Source organism: Microcaecilia unicolor, chromosome 11, assembly GCF_901765095.1.
Source record: "Microcaecilia unicolor chromosome 11, aMicUni1.1, whole genome shotgun sequence".
NCBI classification, from domain to species: domain Eukaryota; kingdom Metazoa; phylum Chordata; class Amphibia; order Gymnophiona; family Siphonopidae; genus Microcaecilia; species Microcaecilia unicolor.
Window position 1 is genome coordinate 74211085 of NC_044041.1, and position 21429 is coordinate 74232513.

At 43.5% G+C, this 21429-nt stretch overlaps 1 protein-coding gene across 1 annotated transcript; it reads left to right on the forward strand.

Moving 5' to 3' along the window:
- Nucleotides 1-8247: 8247 nt before the first annotated feature.
- Nucleotides 8248-20057, forward strand: DDA1 (DET1 and DDB1 associated 1). Its single transcript, XM_030220142.1, has 5 exons — nucleotides 8248-8302; nucleotides 9489-9569; nucleotides 12726-12777; nucleotides 13274-13335; nucleotides 14486-20057. Exons 1-5 carry the CDS (start codon nucleotides 8300-8302, stop codon nucleotides 14594-14596), a joined length of 309 nt encoding a protein of 102 aa, XP_030076002.1. The 5' UTR covers nucleotides 8248-8299; the 3' UTR covers nucleotides 14597-20057.
- The last annotated feature ends 1372 nt before the right edge of the window (nucleotides 20058-21429 follow it).

Here is a 21429-nt window from a genome sequence, read left to right on the forward strand (position 1 = left end):
GGGGTATAGGCTGGGATGCCCTCCCCACTTAATCAGAGAAAGAATCAAGGTAGTAATACAGCAACCTTACGATATCACTTAATGGCCCTTAAAGTAGTGACCTGGAATGTGGGAGGTATTTCTTCGCCGATAAAAAGGCAGAAGATACTCCGGGCACTCCACAGGCAAAAGGTGCCAAGCATTACTTCAAGAAACACATTTAAATGCCAAGGAACATGAGAAACTATGCCGTTGGTGGGTGGGCTCATATTATGAATCCCCAGCGCAAGCAAAAAAAGCGGGAGTCATAATTCTAATCAAGAAAGGGGTGCAAATAACTACACACAAAGTAATAGCTGATGATGCGGGAAGGTTTGTAATTGTGCATTTAACTGTAGAACGTCAACCAGTGGTTCTGTGTAATGTATATGCTCCTAACACGTATAACAAAGCTTTCTACAAACAACTTTTACGTCAGTTAACAAGTTTTGAAGGAACACCCATGCTAGTTGGGGGGGATTTTAATGCAGTAGTGGATCCTACACTGGACAGATCACAGGGGGGAAGAAGAGGAGCAGGGATGGAATCAAGAGGACTGGAGGTGTTAAGTGAGGTCCTGGACCTGGTGGATGTGTGGCGAACACTGCATCCCGTAGAGCGAGACTATACTCACTTGTCTCGCGCACATGCCACCATGTCGAGGATTGATTACATATTTATATCTCGAACAATATTTACTAAAATATGTAGTGCAGAAATAGGCCCCATTAAAATATCAGATCATGCAATGGTAATGACCGTATGGGAGCCTATGGAGAGAGAGATTAGACAGTTCCAGTGGAAGTTCCCTATTTGGTTATACAAAGATCAGGGATTCCGAGATTTTATAATCAAAAAATATAAGCAGTTCCAAGACACCAATCAGGCACATACAACAACTCCTATACTTTATTGGGACACGGCAAAGGCTGTGCTTAGGGGAGAGATAATCGCGTATACTAGCCATCAAAAAAAAGGCAAGGGAGAAGGAACAGATTTGGCTAGAGAAGGAAATAACAAGGGTAAGACGGGAGTATGGACGCCAACATACTGTTACACTAAAAGCCCAACTCTTGGAACTGCAGCAGACCCTTAACGAGAGACTTCATAGAAAGGCCCAACACAACTATGGCTCTTATAAATATAAATTATATAAATATGCTAACAGAGGGGGAAAGATGTTGGCTAGGTTAGCAAATCCAAGGCAAGGACCTCCAAAAATTAACGCATTATATTCGGCCAATGGAACTTTAGAAAACAAAGATACCCAAATAAACAGAATTTTGCAAGGTTATTACAGGCAGCTGTATGATGTCCCTGATCCACCCCCGATGGATAGTGAAATGTATCTGGAGGGACAAAATCTTCCGAGAATAGATATAGAGAGCCAAGAAATGTTAAATGCCCCCATAATGGAAGATGAAGTAGCATGGGCAATACAGCAGGGGCCTTTGGGGAAAGCCCCGGGCCCAGATGGGTATAGAGGAGAATTTTATAAAATGATGAGGGATGAAGTGGTGTTACCCATCACATTGATGTTTAATGCCATAGTGAAAGAAAAACAAATGCCTACCTCCTTGAGAACAGCTCAGATCATTGTGCTCCCAAAACCAGGAAGGGACACACAGAAACCAGAATCTTATAGGCCAATTTCGCTACTTAATTATGAGGCTAAACTATTTGCCAAGGTTTTGGCAAATCGTTTATCGCGAATTCTGCCAGATATTATTGAAGATTCACAGGTGGGATTTGTACAGGGGCGAAATATCACAAAAAATGTGAGAAAGATATTGGTAACTTTGGAGGCGGTAGCGGAACGGGCCACGCCGTCGGTGCTGGTCAGCTTCGATGCTGAAAAGGCATTCGACAGAGTAGTATGGGACTTTATGTTTGGAATATTGGATGTGTATGGAATAACAGGGTTCTTTCAGGAGGCAATTAGAGCATTATACTATCTTCCACAAGCCCAGGTGTGGGCGAATGGAATATTGTCCCCTCCCTTTCCCATTTGTAGGGGAACAAGGCAGGGATGCCCACTATCACCTTTACTATTTGTATTAACTTTAGACCCATTGATTAGGAATATCCAACAAACACCCGATGTAAGGGGAGTTAGGATGGGCACGGAAACTTTTAAAATAGCAGCATTTGCTGATGATTTATTAGCACATGTGACTCAGCCAGAGGAATCACTACCAGCCCTCATCGAGTGTATGGCAGAGTATGGCGACTTCTCAGGCTTTAAGCTCAATCTAGAGAAGTCTGAAGCTATGCAGAGGGAGGGAGCCCAAGTTAGAGACTGGCAAAGACAATTACCATTAAAATGGGCGGCGGAATCGTTCAGATATTTGGGAGTGCGCTTAACTATGGATATAACTAATCTATATAAGATCAACATAGAAAAACTGTTACAAGACACCAGCAGCTCTTTGGAGAGTTGGAATCATTTGCCCCTGTCATTAATAGGAAGAATCAATATGTTCAAAATGATTATATTCCCAAGGTGGCTCTACATATTGCAGGTATTACCATTGCATATCCTGGGTAAGGACATTAGAAAGTTAAATAGAATAATCCGAAAGTTCCTTTGGGGGGGGAAAAAATCAAAAGTTCGCTTTGAATATTTGTATGATGGATGGACACAGGGGGGACTGGGATTACCCTGTATAAAACGATACAATCAAGCATGCCTGTTGAGACATCTTAGGGATTGGCTGCTCAATACCAACCAGTATACCCCGACTAGCTGGGAGAGAACACTATTTGAGCCTTGGCACTTGAATTTTATATTGCAGGCCAAAACAAAAAACTTACCATTAAACCTCCGAAAAAGTATATTGTTAAGGCCAATGAGAAGCATATGGCGATTGCTCATGCAGATATGGAAGCAAAACCCCAATGTTAGCGATCAGCTACCAATTAAAGGAAATGGGGACTTTCCACCCGGTATGGAGAAAGGTATATTCGATAGGTGGTCAAGGGCGGGGATTACCTTACTTGAACATCTAGTTAATGAGGAGGGAGGGTTGTATGGCTTTCAGGATCTGCAGCAAAGAATGTCTTTAGCAAACCAGGATCATTACTCATACAGACAACTACATCATTACTGGGGCAGTATGGACCAAGAAGCAATAGGCGCGAGGCTTGGTTGTAGACTTCGGGAATTCTTAAATGGAGATGCACACGGGCAGGTATCAATATCGAGTTTACATAGAGCTTTAGTAGCATTGAGTCCCCCCCGTACCTATGAGATACTTAAAGAGGCATGGAGTAAGGATTTGGGATACGAATTGAAAGGAATAAATTTTGCAAAACTGATAAATGATATACCACATCAAGTAGGTGGGGCAGAGTTACAGGAGAGTCAATATAGGGTAATACACAGGGGATACATAACACAAAACCAAGCAGCAAGAGCGGGTTGGATAGGCGAAGCTCAATGCTCCAAATGTAATAGAGAAAATAATACCTTTTTGCATGCATTCTGGAAATGTGCTCGAATAAAAATATTCTGGAGAGCTATACAGAAGTATATCGAGCAGATCATAGGGCAAAGATTGCTCCCCTCCTGGAGAGGAGTGTTGTTGAACAAAAGGGATGCATATGGGATAACAGACAGCTATATAGGGCTATTTTTATGTAAGGCATATGCAGTGGGGAAAAAATGCATACTTAAACACTGGATGCAGGAAGATCCACCTTCCTTTTGGTACTGGAGAAATAGGATGCATGAATTGATGCTTTGGGAGGCTAGGACGGCCTTTGGTAACTCAAAGAAAAGAAAGGAGTTTATCAAAATATGGAGTAAGTACTTGCAAAACATATCCCATAAAGCACGAAGTGCGGTACTAAATAGACTTGGAACGCCTTAACCAGTAGGGTGTTTGGGAGATTAGCATTTCAGGATGTAAATGGGTATAGTTCTGTAATAGATATTGAAAAAGATTACGTGCTATGAAGTTAAAAATGATCACTGTAAAGATGTCAACCCCCGGGGGGGAGGGGGGGGGGGGGGAGGGGGGGGGGAGAAAATGATGATGGAAAATATTGATGAAGCAGTTATGATGTATGTATGCAACAGTGACTTGTTCTTAGGTTAATGAGCTGTTTGAATTTATGAACCATGTTTATAATGTTTATTGTCATCAATAAAAACTGTTGAAACATAAAATGTATGTTCTTGAAAGGACGACCATTCCCACATCCCTACAATAATGTATTTCCTTATTTAATTATATCTTGCCTGTGAACCCCACATTTTCCCACCCCTCTTTGCAGGCTCTATGTGGCTTACAACACATTGGAATAGTGGAAACATTATACCAATTAAATGTATACTATACTTGATAACAGGGTAATGATAACACATATAAAGTAGTTTTACAAGCATAAATTATAATGCATACAAACGGTACTTTCTGGCCTCATGGCCACCTCTATGGCATCATCTGCATAGGAGCCAACTCGGTGGCTGCTGTGGGTGCTTGAGCACCCCCAATATAGAATAAATGCCTTGTATGGATCCAGGGAGGGGTGATCTCCACTAGGGGGAGCACCCCCAAAAATTGTACAAAGGTGGCTTCTATGAATGTGGACCAATGGAGGTGATTCCCCCCCCCCCCCCCCCCGAACAGTGTTGACCCTCTCTCTGCTATTTGAATAACAAATGAATGTGTGTGCAGAGGGCAAGAAGGACCATCCCCTGACTCCTGCTCTACAAACTTATATCTTACAGACGCTTCGGTGTTCACCGGGACCTCGAGTCCCTACGGAGGAGGTTCCGCCGTGTGAGGCGGGAGAGGCCCGAGCTCATCCGTGCAGTGCGACGGCACCTCAGGGCTCGCTGTAAGTATTCAAAAACAGGACACCTGTACTGATTTGTAAATATATTTATTGATTAATGCAAATGTCCTGTACAATATGGGGCTAATAGCCAACTAATAAGTAATAACATATTTATTGGTGCCAGATCAAGGATGCAGGTTGCAGGTGCCCTCCCATGACTGTGGCTGCAACTTCCAACGACCATCCCCCCCCCCCCCCCCCCCCCCCCCCGATGAATGAGATGACATGCCTCACTTTAGTCTCCCCCTTTCTGGGGTGGGTGGATAGTGTGTCCTGGTAGACCTGCCTGAGGCCCTACTTTTACTGGATGTCATGGCCTCCCTCACATAAAAGTAATGTGCTAAACACCCTTCCCACCGCCCCCCCCCCTTAAAAACAACAAAAACAGGTCACCAAACCCTCGTCGCATCTCACAATGCAAACATGCTGGTCCCCAATGAGTGTGGTCTGCCAACATGTCCTGTGTGTTTTGTGTCAGTGCAGCTTCCAGGGTTCCCTGTCATGTCATCTGATATATCTCAGTCCCCCATAGGTATAGGCCACGCATCCTCACACCTTCCCCCATCCCCTGGCTCAGGCCACCCAGCTACTGCACTATGCAAGCCATGTTGCATGTGCTCATCTCATCCATACTCTGTTTACATACACAGGGCTCCAGCACCAGCAGGAGGAGCAGGCTGACGAGGAGGGCCACCTGCAAGAGGAGGAGCCAGGCCAGGAGGAGGACTCGGAGGAGGAGGAGGCAGGCCAGGAGGGGCACCTGGAGGAGGAGGAGGAGCCAGGCCAGGAGGCCCACCAGGAGGAGGAGGACTCGTCGGAGGGGGTCCTCATCATTGATGAGGACATTCAGGAGGACCCCTCCCCACCTGCAGCTCCGTCTGAGCCATCTCCCTCCCCTCGGCCATCTCCATCCCCTGAGGCAGCTCCATCGCCTCAGGCAGCGCCATCGCCTGGGCCACCTCCATCCCCTGGGCCATCATCTGGGTCCCCTGGGCCACCTCCAGCCCTTGGCCCTGCGACTGTTGTGTGCCTCCTGCAGCAGCTGGTAGATGGCCAGAACCAGGTGCTGCAGGAGCTACGAGTCATACGGCAGGGTAATGAGCAGCTGCAGGGCCCACTTAGGGTGGTCCTGCTGCTGCTCATTATCCTGCTACAGAGGGCCTTGATTAGAGGCCGTGGTCACCCTAGACGGGGGGGGGGGGGGGGGGGGGAGGGGTGACAGTGTGTATTTTGGGGGGGTTGTTGGGTGGGTGGGGTGTTTGTATGTTGGGGGGAGGAAATGTTGGAGGGGGGGTTGGGGGGATATGTAGGGGTGTTGGGGAATTTTTGTGGGGGGGGGAATTTGTAGGGGTGGGTGTGGGGGGAATATGTTGGGGTCTGTACATAAAGATTATTTTTCACATTTTAACTAACAGTGTGTGCATTGTGCATTACATATAACCACATGGTGGTGTTGATGTGAGAGGAGGCAGCAATATGCATTCTATGAAATGTGAAGTGTGAATGAGAAAGCTGATGCATGTCTGTGATAATGGTGCCCATACAGAAGCCCACCTGTTCATTCCAACCTCCATGGCCCTATGTGCAGGGGGGTGGGCCGCGGAGGCTGGATGGCTATTTACTGTTGAGGGACACAAATGGCCATCCAGCCTCTAACACCACCACCACTTTCACTAACTACACCCTCTTCAAAAGACATTACATGATGTGATACGCAAGCGAGTCTTCTCCGGAGTAGCCCCACACTTGGAATGCATTGCCTGAAAGGTTCCGCTTAACACAAGACTATCTCTACTTCAGGAAGCAGGTGAAAGCTTGGCTCTTCAACCAAGCCTTGTCGCCTCTTGCTTGGACTATTGCAATTTACTTCTCACTGGTCTTCCGCTCAGCCATCTCTCTCCTCTCCAATCTGTCCAAAATTCTGCGGCATGACTTGTTTTCCGCCAGAATCGTTAAACCCATACTAGCCCGCTCCTCAAGTCACTTCACTGGCTCCCTGTCCGCTTCCGCATTCAGTTTAAACTTCTTGTACTGACCTTTAAATGCATCCACTCTGCAGCCCCCCATTACCTCTCTGCTCTCATCTCTCCCTACATTCTTCCCTGTGAACTCTGCTCGCTTGACAAATCTCTCTTGTCGTCATCCTTCTCCTCCACTGCTAACTCCAGGCTTCGCTCCTTTTCTCTTGCGGCACCTTATGCCTGGAATAGACTTCCTGGACCTATACATCTAGCTCCATCTCTACCTGCTTTCAAATCTATGCTGAAAACCCACCTTTTCACTGCTGCTTGCTTTCAGCTCCTAGCCACAATTGCCCTCCCCTTGTCCCTTCTTCCCTTCTCACCCATTACTTCCCTCACCCCTGTCTTGTTTGTCTGTATTACTTAGATTGTAAGCTTTTTTGAGCAGGGACTGTCTCTTTGTATCAGGTGTTCAGCGCTGCGTGCGTCTGGTAGCGCTATACAAATGCTAATAATAATAATAACTTACACACACAAGGATTGACTGGGGCTGCACATACTGCAGCGGGACATGTTTATCCACTCCTAGCCTAACTGAGATAATATTTAACCATCTCTCTGACCTCATGTGCAACTTTCTTCAAATCAGTCACCTTACTTTCAAATTCTTCCTACTTTTTTACTCATCTATATGTTACAACTTTGCCTTACCCTTCACTACCAAATATACTGTTCTATTACTTATTGTGTTGTCATATTTTGTATTGTTACTTGAATATTTTTACTGCTGTAATTGCCTATGCTCATGTTTGATATATTCTTACTGTACACTGCCTTGAGTGAATTCCTTCAAAAAGGCAGTAAATAAATCCTAATAAATAAATAAATGGAGTGGCCTTGTTTTAGGCTGGGCCTGGTGGTGCAGAATATCATTTGGCAGTAGTGATATGGCTACAAGAAAGGTCTCCAGATATCTAACATCCCCAGCAGGCAGACAGTGAAACGAACTCTATACACTCCATATTTCTTAATATTGCTCTAGAAATCCAGGGTATCTAAAAATTATAACTAAACCCTGAAGTTTAAAATAAAAATATGAAGAAGGAAAATACAGCATGAAAGAAATAATAAGTCCACTCCAAATTCTCTTTCGATCTGCAATATCTACACCACCCGTCTCACAAGAACTACAATTCCCAGCATATATATAAGGGGCGATGAGGAAGTAAAGCACCTGTCGAGAACTACAAATCCCGACGGTCTACACAGCAAAAACTTCCCAACCTAACCCAACCACCTCCGCAGGAGGAGCCGACCGGTTGTGGTATTCATCAATGAGAGTAGGCAGTGATCAGACAAGCCTCGGCTGCAGCCAATAAGCACGGAGAAGAGGGCGGGACGCCTGGGACGCGTAAGGCTTCGGGGTTAGTGTGTGCCGGTGGGTCGGCACTGGCAGCGGCTCTGACGGGCGGAAGATGGTGGGTGACGCTTGGGGTTTGTTTCGTGCTTATAGGCGTCCGGAGTCCGCTCCAGGCCTGGCCCTCGACGGCAGCCAGAGAGCGCTGGTTAGGGCCTGGGCCCCCTGTTAATAGGGCTCGGTGGGACGGGGACTGGAGGAGGTGTTGCCTCCTCTCCACTTCCCCTCCCCCAGCAACCGGGGCGTCAGCAGCGCAGTGAGCCAGTACTTTTGGTCGCAATCTTAATACTGGTTCTCTTTTGGCATCTTATAGTTTGTGCATACGTTGTTAAAGTAATGTTTGCAAGACGTGCAACTTTTATTGTGACCACACCTATATTGATTAATATTTCATCCCCCCCCCCCCCCCCCCCCCCCCCCGCCTAATATTCTGTATTCATGCTGTAGTGTATCAATGGTTTGATCTCTCATAGGGATCTGCTATTCAGGTGTCTGTGCTGTATTCATGCTGTAGTGTATCAATGGTTTGATCTCTCATAGGGATCTGCTATTCAGGTGTCTGTGCTGTATTCATGCTGTAGTGTATCAATGGTTTGATCTCTCATAGGGATCTGCTGTTCAGGTGTCTGTGCTGTATTCATGCTCTAGTATATCAGTATTTGATCACTACATGGGATTTTGATGAAGATCTGCCTTTCATCTGTTTCTATTCCTGCTTTAGGTATAAATTATGGTTTATGGGTGTGCTGAATCGGTCAATTAGCAGAAAATAGTGATCAGTGCTAAATAAAGTACTGGTCTTGTTGTCAAATGTGTATTCCAAAAATTGTCTTCTCAAAAACTAGGACCTAATATTTTGCTGGCTCAGTTCTAAACATGTGAAGTTCTGGCTCCACGTCCACCCTTGCCTTTTCCCAATGTTGGGTCCTTCTATAGATTGAAATTACCCAACTTTGTTTGTATAACTACTAAAAATGCAAACGTAAGCAAGTTGTGCAATTGATACCTGCAAGTAGATGCATAACTTTGAATATTAAGCCCTTACCTTTCTGGCCTAATTGAGAGCTGTGGCTTCAGTTTACAGGAGCAGATTAACTCTCCATAGCTGGACAACAGGGAACATCAGTACCCCTCTTCTGTAGATTTGTAAAAGGGTGGTAGTGGTTGGGTGCATAGCATCCACAAGTAGGTATGAGCACTACAATTAACAGAAGTTGCTGATAAAGATAATTTTATTTTTTTTCTAGGCTGACTTTTTGAAAGGATTACCAGTGTATAACAAGAGCAACTTCAGCCGATTTCATGCGGATTCTGTATGCAAAGCTTCGGTGAGTAATTGGCTGCAACTGCTTTCACTGTCACGCTGGGGGCTGTGTGTGGCTAATCAGGACAGACTGGCAAAGGCTAGAGGTACACATGAGTGTATGGTGACACCATTTAAAGACCATATTTGCTGTAAGTATTAAGACTATAAGATGAATCTTTGGTCTGACCTACCATGGCATATCAAGCCTACCCTTCTGCCTGTGACAGTGGCCACTTTAGGTTGCTGGGAAGCACCCAGCAGATCCCAAAGAATAGTTCCATTTCCTTCCCAGGGATGAGTATTAGCTTTCTGAGGTCTACTTATTTGATTTTTTTAATGGACTTCAGGAATTTGTCCAAAACTTTCAGTCCCAGTGTTACCAGATACCTTTACCATATTGTCTGGTCACAAATTTCATAGGTTGATTGAGTGATAAAAGTGTTTTTTCTCCTGTTTGGTTGAAATCTGATGCTCCGGGCACCTGCAGGAGTCCCGTCCTGGGTATGCAGCCAAGAATTTGTGATAAGTTAAACCCCCTGAAGATGCCAAGAGTGAAACGCATCGATTGCATCTGGTTTGATGTCTGCATTTAAGCTCAAGGGAATGTAACGGAGTGCTTACGAGCAGTGGAAACAAGATAAATATCCACAGATTTGATCACAGTAGTGGCGGAATATCACTGTGGTACTGAAGAAGAGATCGGAGGATGGTTCATTATAAAGAATAATGGTGAACTCTGTATGAACTTTGTACAGGGGTAATAATAGGAAGATAGCTATAATGCCTATATAAGGAAGAGTGGTGTTGAAAAAATAGCATTATGCTGGCTAATGCACATCATAAATAATTGCAAGAGATACTCTATATCACAGAATGGACCCCCCAAAAAGAGAAAAGTTAACAAGGGAGAATGTAGTTTGTAGTTGAATAAGAATGTAGCCAGATATGTTTGTGTAATAAGAGGTGTTATATTGAAAGGTTATCTCTTCAAGGGAAAAAGTGATAGTGTATGGTGTGTAGTATAAATGTAGAAGGTTATGAGAGAAATAGTGTGAGGAGAGTGTGTGTGAGAGATTGAAAGATTAGAAGAACCTGGTAAAATCCAATTGTTGGTTTTATAAAGAAGTTTTGATACTAATAAAGAATTTATATTAGGAATAATATGTAGTTAATTTATATGGGGATTTAGGAGACATTACTAACTAGAGTGAAATAAAGGGTTCTTATTTTGTGGTACGGTTAATGCATATTTATTATGGGAAATCTTGAAAACCTAACTGGATTGTGGCCCTCGAGGACTGAGGTTGGACAGCCCTGGTCTAGACATTGGCAGTTTAGATTATTTGTTCTTTTTGGCATAGTCGGCTGTTATTACTCATATTTGTACAATTTGCTCAAGAATGCTATTGTCTGCCTTTGTTTTGTTACTTCTTATGGCCTAATAAAAATGATTTGATCTTAGTAACATATGCTTACCCCGGTATATTCTACCAATTTATAAAGGGTCAACAAATGTATTTGTGTGTGTTTGTTTTTAATTTAAAAAAATGTTCTACTTGTGGGCTAATTAAGTGAAACTGTTGTGTAGATTATGGTGTATTTTCTCTTGATATTTTCTTTTTTTCCCACTCTTTTTGATAAGTTTCTTTGGATGTTCATAAATAAGAAATAACAAAAAATGTTGCAAGGATAGATGTATTCCCCCTCAGGAGCATCACAAGCGCCAAATGCGCCCTGTGCAATACATTCCAACTGACGTGTTGTGCTCCTGCCTCGCCCACTTTGGTGATGATGGCTTCTCTTGCACCCTGTGCAGCCACACATAGCTTGCTATGGCCATGGCTCCCTCCCTTCTGCCCTATGTCTGCAGCACTGCAGAAAGGATGGTATATCCCCCCTCTAACGCCTGTCCCAGTGGTTTTCAACCCAGTCTTCAGGGACCGTATGGCCAGTCGGGTTTTCAGGATATCCATAATGCATATGTATGAGAAATATCTGCATACCAAGAGGCGGTGCATGCAAATTCATTGTGGATCCCCTAGTTCCTCCAAAGTGCCAGGTAGTATTTAATGTAGCTAATTAAAATGCCCCCCCCCCACCACCACCTCTAATACTGTCCTAATGGTTTTCACACCTGTTCTCAGGGACCATCTGGCCAGTCAGGTTTTCAGGATATCCACAATGAATTTGCATGCACTGCCTCTTGGTATGCAGATCTTTCTCATGCGTCTGCATTATGGACATCCTGATAACCTGACTGGCCAGATGGTCCTTGAGGACTGGGGTGAAAACCACTGGGATAGGCATTAGAGGCGGTAGAGGGGAGCATTTTAATTAGCTACATTAAAGACTACCTGGCACTTTGAAGGAATTAGGGGATACATGTGGTGGTTAGAACATATTTGTGAAATTTTCAGGGGAGATGAGTTATAGTTCTCTTGCTATACTGCCTTGCAGATTGCTCATTGAGACATCCCGGCAGGTGATATGCAATATCAGGTTAAATCTGACCACTGAGCCAATAGAATAGCATACTTGGATTACAATTGACATTGGTAGCTGTTTAAAAATCAGATGTTTGTTAATTTTCTGGATTTTTAGCTTCCTTTCCACATAATCCTCAAAGGCAATTTATATTTCTATAATTTATAAACCCAATCTAAGTGAATACTTGAGAGATAGTAACTTGCCCAAAGTCATGAGGAGTGTCCATGTGAAGTGGGGTTTGAATCCTGGTCCTCGGTCCTTGTTCTGACTAGTACTTGGTATTGAATAGCAAACATTTCAAAAGCCCCCAGCCCTTCTCTGAGTCCTATCCGTGGGACAGTATATAAAGGGTAATGGGATTTAATATACTGCCTTTCTATGGTATATGTATTATATACAGGTACTTTCCCTGTCCATAGTGGGCTTACAATCTAAGTTTTGTACCTGGGGCAGTGGAGGGTGAAGTAACTTTTTCCAAGAGTCACAAGGCGCTGGTTCTCAGGCCACTGCATTAACCATTAAGCTTAGCACAGGGACTACACGGAATTCTTACCCTTACTTCTCAGCCATGTTTATGAGCGTGGAAGTTTCGTACTGCTGAGAAAGATACAGAAGCTGAAAAAGACCCTGCTATAGTGCATCTGCCTGATACGGGGTTCCTCATCCTATAACAGTTTCTCTTGTTTTACAGAACAGAAGGCCATCAGTATATCTACCCACAAGGGAATATCCATCTGAACAAAGTGAGTCTCTTCAGGCTGCCTCTGAAAGCCAAAATTAAAAGGCTATGCATTAGCATTTGGCTTTAGGAAAAACTGTTGCATGTACCGCTAAATACCTTTGACTGTGTACACCCAAATAGGGCTGTTGAGTATTCATTTTGAGACTAATGATAAAATGGCACAGAACAAGGCATCTCAGCATTACTGACACTACAGTTTGGTTTGAACATATGAAAACGTGCAGAAAAGCAAACTGTGATGCCATCAGATGTAGAGTAAGATGTGCTTGGGCAGTCACAGGAGAGCTGAGCAATTCCTGTTTTCAGGGTAGCAGGGAAGGGAAGAGTCGGTGCCCCCAGAAAGAGCTGATGTGTATAGGAGATAGGAGGTTGTGGAGTCTTGGTCTTGCTGAGGTGTAGGGCTGGGGCATAGATGTTAACTGAAGCAGGAGAGGTCTTGTTTAACTGCTTTTTTGGCTCTTTATGGATTTTTTTCCCTTTTCTCTTTTCCTCAACAGTCATAGTAACAGAGAAAACAAACATACTTTTGCGCTATCTTCATCAGCAGTGGGACAAAAAGGTAAGAGGTGCAACTTGTCCTGCATGCAGGCTCACTCGCAATGTTTCTTTACTTCTTTCCAGATCATCTCATGTACCCCAGACCTTTGAGCGCTATTCCACTTTGCTTGAGATAACAGTAAAAATGTTTTGAACTTTCCTGAGCTTCCTGCTGCATAAACGGGAAAAGTATTGGTTTTAAAAATATATTGAATCACGTGGATGCAGTTTGCTCTTTAATACCCTATAGAAACCACAGTTATTATTTTCACTTCTTCACCTTCACAGCAGTTTACCCTGCTGTTTGTCTAGTTCTCTATCCACCCCTTATCTTGCTTTTGGGAGAGGGATAGAGTGATAACAGTTTGGAGTTTCCTCTGTTTTGGTTGATGCTCAGAGGACCATAAGAACGCTGGTCCTCTGTGGCTGTAACTGATGTCATTTTTTCGAGTTTGGGGGAAAGGGGGGGGGGTTGGAGGGTTTTTTTCTTTTTGGTTTGTGTAGGGTGATCATGGTTAGTTGTGGAGGGTGGCTGGGGGGGATTTTTGGTAGGGAGGTGTAAGATTTTTCAGTGTTTATTTAGGAGAAATTTTCTTATGACACTGTTCTCTCTGTAATTACTTTGCTTTTCTTAATTAAAATTGTTTAAACATTAAAATATATTGAAATCCTGCTTTCCCATTCCTAAAAATGTCCAAAGCAGTATACAGGGAGAATTTGCTTTGGATTTGGGATGTAGATACTCTATTCCCAAAGCCAAGCTGAAGGTCAGTTTGAATTCAGTTGGATCCGTGCCCACCCTCACACTTGTTTAATGGTAATAGTGGTATCTGTGTTTTGGCACAGGAAAGGAAGGCTTATGTTCAAGGAAGTGGAAAATGTCTTCTTGACTGGGCAGCAGGTTTAGACTTGGGTAGATTTCCCATCAGCTTCACATTAAATAGATCTCTCCTAGTGACGCCATTTTGCTGTCCGTTTAATGTTTGGTGGAGGGGGGGGGGGTACAGATTTGACATCTCTGTGCATAAAGGGACATGTGACAGTGCTGTCTTCTTGCCTGCCCTGTTCTTGAAGTGCTGCTTTTCAGAGGGAAGCAATTATGCTGTTGCCTATTCTGATCTGTGTGCTGATCTTCTGGTGGTTCCCCCCCCCCCCCCCCCTCTCACTAACAGAATGCAGCGAAGAAGAGGGATCAAGAACAGGTGGAAATCGCAGGTGAAGGATCGGCACCGCCTCGGAAAATTGCCCGGACGGACAGTCAGGAAATGAACGAAGATACCTAAGCCCCCTCTGAGGATCTCTTCGCCGGAGCTTACTGTCTTGTCTCATTCAAATGTATGACTCCCCCCAACCCCCCCACTATACAGTGTATACCACTTTCATGTAGAAGCCAGCTCTATTTATTTCCTGAAGGGTTTTATTTATGCTGTGAAAAAAAAGAAAAGAGCATTAAGAATCACCAAATCAGTGAAAGGATGTAGTAAGACTTTTTTAAAAATATACATATATCCATCCATATATGTATATTCACTATTCACTTCCAGCTTCTGCTGTATCAGTTGCTTTTCTTTTGCAAAGTTAACCATGGGGGAAATGAGGGCTAACCAGATCAGGAACTGCTTGGTAGTGTGGGCTGGGCTGCAGCAGGTGCATACTTCGACGTGCTATTTACAAGGCCTTCGGCTACCTGCCCTTTCCCACATGAACAAGTTGTAGTGATTTGGTCTGTAACTCCTTGCACATCTTGGTGTTTAAATCAACTTCACAAGTCAGACTTGCACTCCTTAGCCAAATCTAACATTTGAGCTCTTTAAGCGATATGATCATTATGGGCAATGAAGGTCTAAGCTGTTTCAGAACCTTTTAGCACCGGAAAAGTGCCAAAATGCACGTCCTTCCTTCCTCCATTCCTGTCCTGTTACGATGAAGTGGAAAACCTGAGCAGCCCTTCCTAAAGCTGGAGTTTACCTGCTCTTAGTTTGGTTCCTTCCGTAACTAGATTTTGTTCAGAGTGAAGTGCATGTCACTCCCTCCCCTTTACTACAAAAACAGTGACTAGGAAGAGATTGAAATGAATGGGCAATGTTTTGAACTGTATCTATACACCTTTTGGAATGGAAAGAGGAAACATTTTCACTCTTAAGGAATCGTCTTTTCACACATTTAACTGAACCTTCTAAAGTGAAGGCGTCTGCTATTGCCTGTCTCTAGCTGCTCTGTTTTTGTTTTTTGTTTAATTTATGAATTCATGTATGCAGAGAAATGTACTGAAAATGTGTTCTAACCAGAGTTAGCACCGGCAAAAGTGATTGTTCTGTGCCAACATCTGAGTCGAATACAGAAAGGGGGTGAGATGCCCCTGGCCTTTTCTTCTTAGGCACTGCCGTTGTGCTTAGGTCACTGGTGAAAAAGTTTGAGCATTTCTAGTGGATAAAAGTCTGTATTTCCAGTTTCTTTTAAATTAAATCTCAGAAACATACAAATGCTTCTTCAGACTCTTCAGCATTTCTCCTTGGCCCAATTAAGTGTCACAGCCTCCAGGGAATCTAATTGTGGTGTTTTTAATGGGGCACAGTACAGCTCAGTGTCTTCTGAAATCCCCAGGCCGATTTTTTTTCATTTCCCTTTTACGTTTGTTTTTATTATGACTTTCCTGGAAGCTTCTATTATATGTGTACTGTGAGGATAGAGAAGCCACTCCAGCTGTGAGCTCAAATTTCAGAGAAGTTCAGTAAGCCATATCCCTAAGTAAATCTCTACAGGACGTTATTTTTTGTTTTGGTTTTTTTTATAATACAGGCTTGCTGATTTCTAAGCAGCCATGATGACTAAATATGCTGCTGTAATGGGCCTGTTGGTGTTAGGGCGGAAGCTGAATTACTGGTGCATAAGTGTTTGAGGCTGGACATGGAGCTGCATTTCCAGAGCTGCTCCTGCTCCACTTGTGAAAGGGAAGGAATTTCTTCTCACATAGAGTAGTACTTTAGACCACTTAAATGCAGTTTTTAAAATTTTGCTTTCCGAAGAACTTATTCCCAAGCTTGCCTTGTTTTGAAAGGTCAAAAGTAAATTTCTGTAATCTACAGGAAGAGATGTGCTGTGCCTTTTTATTTGGGGGGGGGGGGGGGGCTTTCTTTTTGGTAGTTTTTCTCAGTGTGATGTGTTCGGGGAAAGACATGTTTGTTGAGAGGGGTGGCCTCTCATGCACACGGATTAGTAGACCAGGCTTCTTCATCTGAGTGTACATTTGTGCTTAATTACCCAGGAATAGTAAGTGCCACAGTTTGGGATGTTGGGTCTGCTTGAGTACGTTGGTCAGGTGTCATTTAACACTTTTTGTTCTGAATGCATCGCAGCCCATTCATTTTGAATGGGCTGCGTTGCATTTGCTGCACAGGCATTGTTCTCGCGTTTTAGTAAAAGAGGTTCTTAGTTAAGTCTAGTAACAGACTGCTTTCCTGTAAAGTGTGTGTGGGGGGGGGGGGGGGGGGGAGTGTGCATCTGCCTCCTTTTTATACTTATAAAATGGAGTCTCTTTCACTTCATAGACACATTGTATTTTCTTGGCTCTTGTGCCTCTCCCCCTGTCAGAAGGGGTCAAAGTGAAACACAGTGCATTGTGGAACCCTTGGAAGAGTTGACATAATTCCCAAGAAAATCCGCCTTTCCCTTTTATTTCTGTAGGTCATACGTGTTTAGGGCTGAGGCAAGCCGCCTGTTTCTTGATCAGAGTATCATGGCATAATTAAGCAGTTCTTTGGGTTTGGGAGTCGGCAAGTTCATTAAGTAGAATAGATTCTAGTTCACTGGTTTCCCAGACCATCAGCTCAGCATGATAAACGCGCAGATGAAAACCTTTTATAAATCCAGAAAATTCACCACATTAGTTGTAATGAAGACAGTTCAGAGGCTGCTGTATCAGGACATTCAACCACTGTGCAGGTGCTAGAGTGTCTGCACCAGCGGTACCTGTGAACTCATTTTTGCTGCGCTGGTAGTGTAACCAGTGGATCAGTCACGTTGGTGAATGTTGATTGCATGCATCGTTTTTCTGTGTTGCCATGGCTGTAAGGTAGACAGGGTCTGTATATTTGTGGTTCATGTGTACCCTCACCTGCCATAGGATGTGACCTGCTGGTAGATCCACTCTGTGGGGGTGATACATGTACTGTGATAGCTTGGTAAATGCACTAGCACAGCATTGCCTGTATTTAAAACAGGAAAAAAAAATTTAAATTCTCTATTGCATTGCCAGTAAGACACATCCCACCATACTTCCGTTATAGCTTTAGAACTCTTGATCTGCACTCCCCCTGTTTTTAGCAGCTGGACCATGAATATTCAGCTTTTTGTGTAACTGTGTCTTCTAACTGCACCTGAAATGGCCAGAGGTAAACCGTGGCTACCAAACTGGGAAGGTCTTGGGCCAGTAGAGCTGCAAGGTGCTCTTGTGGCAGGGATTCTAGTGTCTCTGATACTGTTGGATCCATGCATGAGGGCATATTGTTAGAGCTCAGATCCCTGTCTCCACCTTTCTAATTTAACATGACTGTGACAAATGTGGTCTTTAGAGCTACAGCCAAACTTGTTTAACCCAGATCTTTTCTGCTGGGATGGGATTTTAGCTCATGTTAACAATCCTCTTTACAAAATGATTGCTGAACTTATCAGTGTTGGTGTAGGCATATACCTATTCCATATATGGAAGGTGTACTGCCATTTCCTCTCCTCTAGACACTGTCTGAAGCTGGGCCAGAAAGCCTCCAGAACCATGTTACATTGCCCAGGCACTATTGTATTGGTGGAGTCTGTCCACAGAAGCACAGTGTTGTCTGCAGTCAGGCCTATTTAACTCCAGGAACTTCAGTAGCAGAACCAGACCTGAGAGCTGGGTCTACATGAGATCTCCTAATAATAAAGGCTGAACTTTGTTCATGTGACCCTTGACATTTTTAGTGGAAATAGCCTCAAATAACAATTGCAGTTTATTTTATCTCAGATAAAGTGAAACTGCTATTTGCTTGCATGCCATTGGGAAGTATGATCCCTAGAGAGGTGATAGGAGGGAAGTTTTGTCATCCTCACAGAATTTGGGACTAGCCTATCTTTCTAACAATATAGCCACAGAGGAAGATTTGTTCTTGCTTTGAGCGTTTGTTGTTCCCAGCTTGGGGTAGGCCAGGTTCTCCTTCAGCCACTGGGATAGATAGGGGGAGCCTTTTATTCAAGAGAGCTTTATAAAAGAGCTGAGCTGTCGTTACCACACTTTCATAGGGAGATGTTGTCACCCTCACTGTGTGCTCAGCACTAGGAGTATGTATGAGGGAGACTTGCTTAGCTGGACCTGAGCACTAGGATCTGGCCAAGTTTCCAAGCTTATTTAGAGGTTTGATATACCACTTATGGGAGAACCATCGAAGCGGTTTATATAATATAATAACTAGTAAATAGAGGGAAAAGAATTCCATTAGGACAGGAACACAAAGAGAAATTGGATAGAGAAGGATTTGCATGTGTTCAGGGTGCTGACGAATGAGGATTGGATAACTGTGGACTTATGTCATGGCTGGAGAGCTTGTTTCTAATACAGTACTATGCTGGGATCTTTGAAGGTAGCTGTCAGGAGCGACACTGTTCCAGGAGGATGGGAGCTGCAGTGAAAAATGGCTGTGTGTGGCTTAATGAAAATATCTGTGTAGCATTTTATCTAGTCATTTCTGACCAATTATAACAAATTCTTTGAGGGTCATAATTTTGAGAACCCATGACCCTGTTTCACAGTTCTAGCCACACGTTTGGTCAGCAAAGTTTGCTTGCATTCCAGTTTTTAAAAATGTTATACTGAGTGCAGGCGCTCATGTTTTGAGAGGCTTCCAACCCCCCCCCCCCCCCTCCCCAAACAGCCGCATCACCTTCCTTTCTCATTCTCTTGGGGTGCCCTCTTCTCAGTTCTGTTTCTTGAAATAGTGGCTGCTTCTCCTTCTTTTTTTCCTGTCACTTCTCTGACCAGCATCTTCAGTTTGGTCCACTTTAGCTGCTTGAGCTGAAAGGAGCAGGAGCCCCCCTCCCCTTTCACTTTAGCTTCATTTTGGTGAAGGAGACTGGGTAAGATTAAAAACCTCCAACCCTTATTGTTCCCAAAAGAGGGAAAGAACAATTTGAAAAAGTGATTAAAGCAGGTTTTTAATTTAGTTTACTGCAACTTTGGCTCAAGAATATTCATCAGACTATAAGCTGGAGCTGCTCTGTTTGGAGGAGGCAGGGAGAATGCACAGAAGTTTGTAAATATTCTCCAAGTTGAATGTTGCTATTCTTTGAACTTTGCATTTTTTTAAAACTATTTCATGTTTGATACTGTATACAATAAATTTGCCATTTCGAGTGCTCGATTTATTTATTTTTTTCTTTCTCCCTCCCATATTACCTGTATTCTAATGGGGAGAGGGTCTTGCAGGGATGTGAAAATAGTTCATCTTATTAACAGTATTTGACCAATGTGTTAGTTTTGTATAAAGTGATTTTTTTTTTTTTTGCTTGGAATGAGACTGCTGTTTTGTTCTATTAGGGCCAGAGTATTCATACCAGTTACTCTATCAGATTCATGCAGCAGCCATCAAAGATTCAACCTGTTGTTGAAATATACCTTTATTGCATTTTACAAAAATATGAGAATAAATTAAAGAAATAAATAATCCACCCTTTTACAATTCCCCTTTTCAATTAAAAAAAACAAACAAAAAAAAACAGCAAAAAATTGCCTATGCTCAGAGTTAAGTTCCCAGAGGAAGGAGACAAGACATGTTAGGGTTAATAAGCCCATCTGAAGCCTTATGCCTTGACCTTGCATTTTCAGCAGTGTTAATGCTCCTGCTAGAGCCTTCACCCCTACCCCTTCGGTAGCTTCCAAAGGTGCAAGCACAAACTGCTCCTACTGTTTCTCTGACCGCTGAAACCTTAGTCACCCGTCCCATTACGCTTATTTTGAGAAGAGCTCTAATGCAATTCAGTAATTCCTTGTTTGAACTGCAAGAACCCCCCTGCTTTCATGTTCATATGAAGGAGCAGGGCTGGAGGGTTCTTTCTGCTGTACTGGAGTGCGTTATTTCATGAGGGCAGGTTCATTATTTTCTTTGTCTAGCACTTCATTCTGCCACCCTCAAGGATTCGTGCTGTACCCTTTTCAGTATGGAACAATGACCTGAGAGCAGAGGTCTCTAGCAGAAGTTCAAAACTACATTGCCCAGACATAACATCACCTTGTTCTGCTAGAGCCCTAAAGTTGATTAGTTGATACATTTTCCCTGAGGGAGCTTTTTATATTTGACATGGTTCCCCTTACTGTCTTCCTATGTTGAAATGGTGTTTCATTTACTTTGTGCACTGTTTTGTTGTGATTAAGTGATAGGTGCTTAGTGAAATGACATAGCATAAACATTACATTGTTACATATGGTGGGGCTGGCTCAGCCTTTGTGGGCACCCACAGGTGGTGTTTTTTTTTTTTTTTTAATACAGGTGCCAATTATCTCTGAGCACATGTTGCCCTCCAATTAGCATTACCTCTAGGTTATTTGCTTTTAAAATGTTTTGGGGTTTATTTGCTAAGCAATAATAGGTGTTTAATGAATGCTAACAAGGCATCATGTTATTAGGTAATAACTATTGCCCTGCTGTAAGCGCAGGTTGGGGTAAGCCTCCTTTGGTATGGTGTTCACCATGCCCATCAGCGAGGGAAGCAGAGCAATGATTGAGTATGACAGGAATTAAAATCACACTTTACTCTAGACAATGGCAGGCCCAACAGTGGATCTGAGTGCGCATGCTACAGAAGTATGTTAAGTGTAGACCACCACACAGTGAGACCCTGTTCATAGGCATAGAGCTAGTATTACAGGGGCAACCTTCCCCTGGAGGAACACAGGGCTCGGTGATTTTGCACAGTGACCCTGCAGAAGTTCTGCTAGTAACATGCGGATGCACAGCTAATCAACCTCTGTTTTAGGGAGACATCTGAGTGTGGAGTAAGGAAAGGAGTTTCTACTGCAAGGAGGGCTGCCCTTTACTAAACCTGTCTTAAAGTTTGCTTCCGCTGTAGGAATTTTCAAGGGGAGAGTGAA

Excerpts from the sequence above, each read along its gene's own strand:
- DDA1 (XM_030220142.1), top strand. Across the intron at positions 12,778-13,273 it reads GGAATATCCATCTGAACAAA|TCATAGTAACAGAGAAAACA; the intron begins GTGAGTCTCTTC and ends TTTCCTCAACAG. Across the intron at positions 13,336-14,485 it reads ATCAGCAGTGGGACAAAAAG|AATGCAGCGAAGAAGAGGGA; the intron begins GTAAGAGGTGCA and ends TCTCACTAACAG.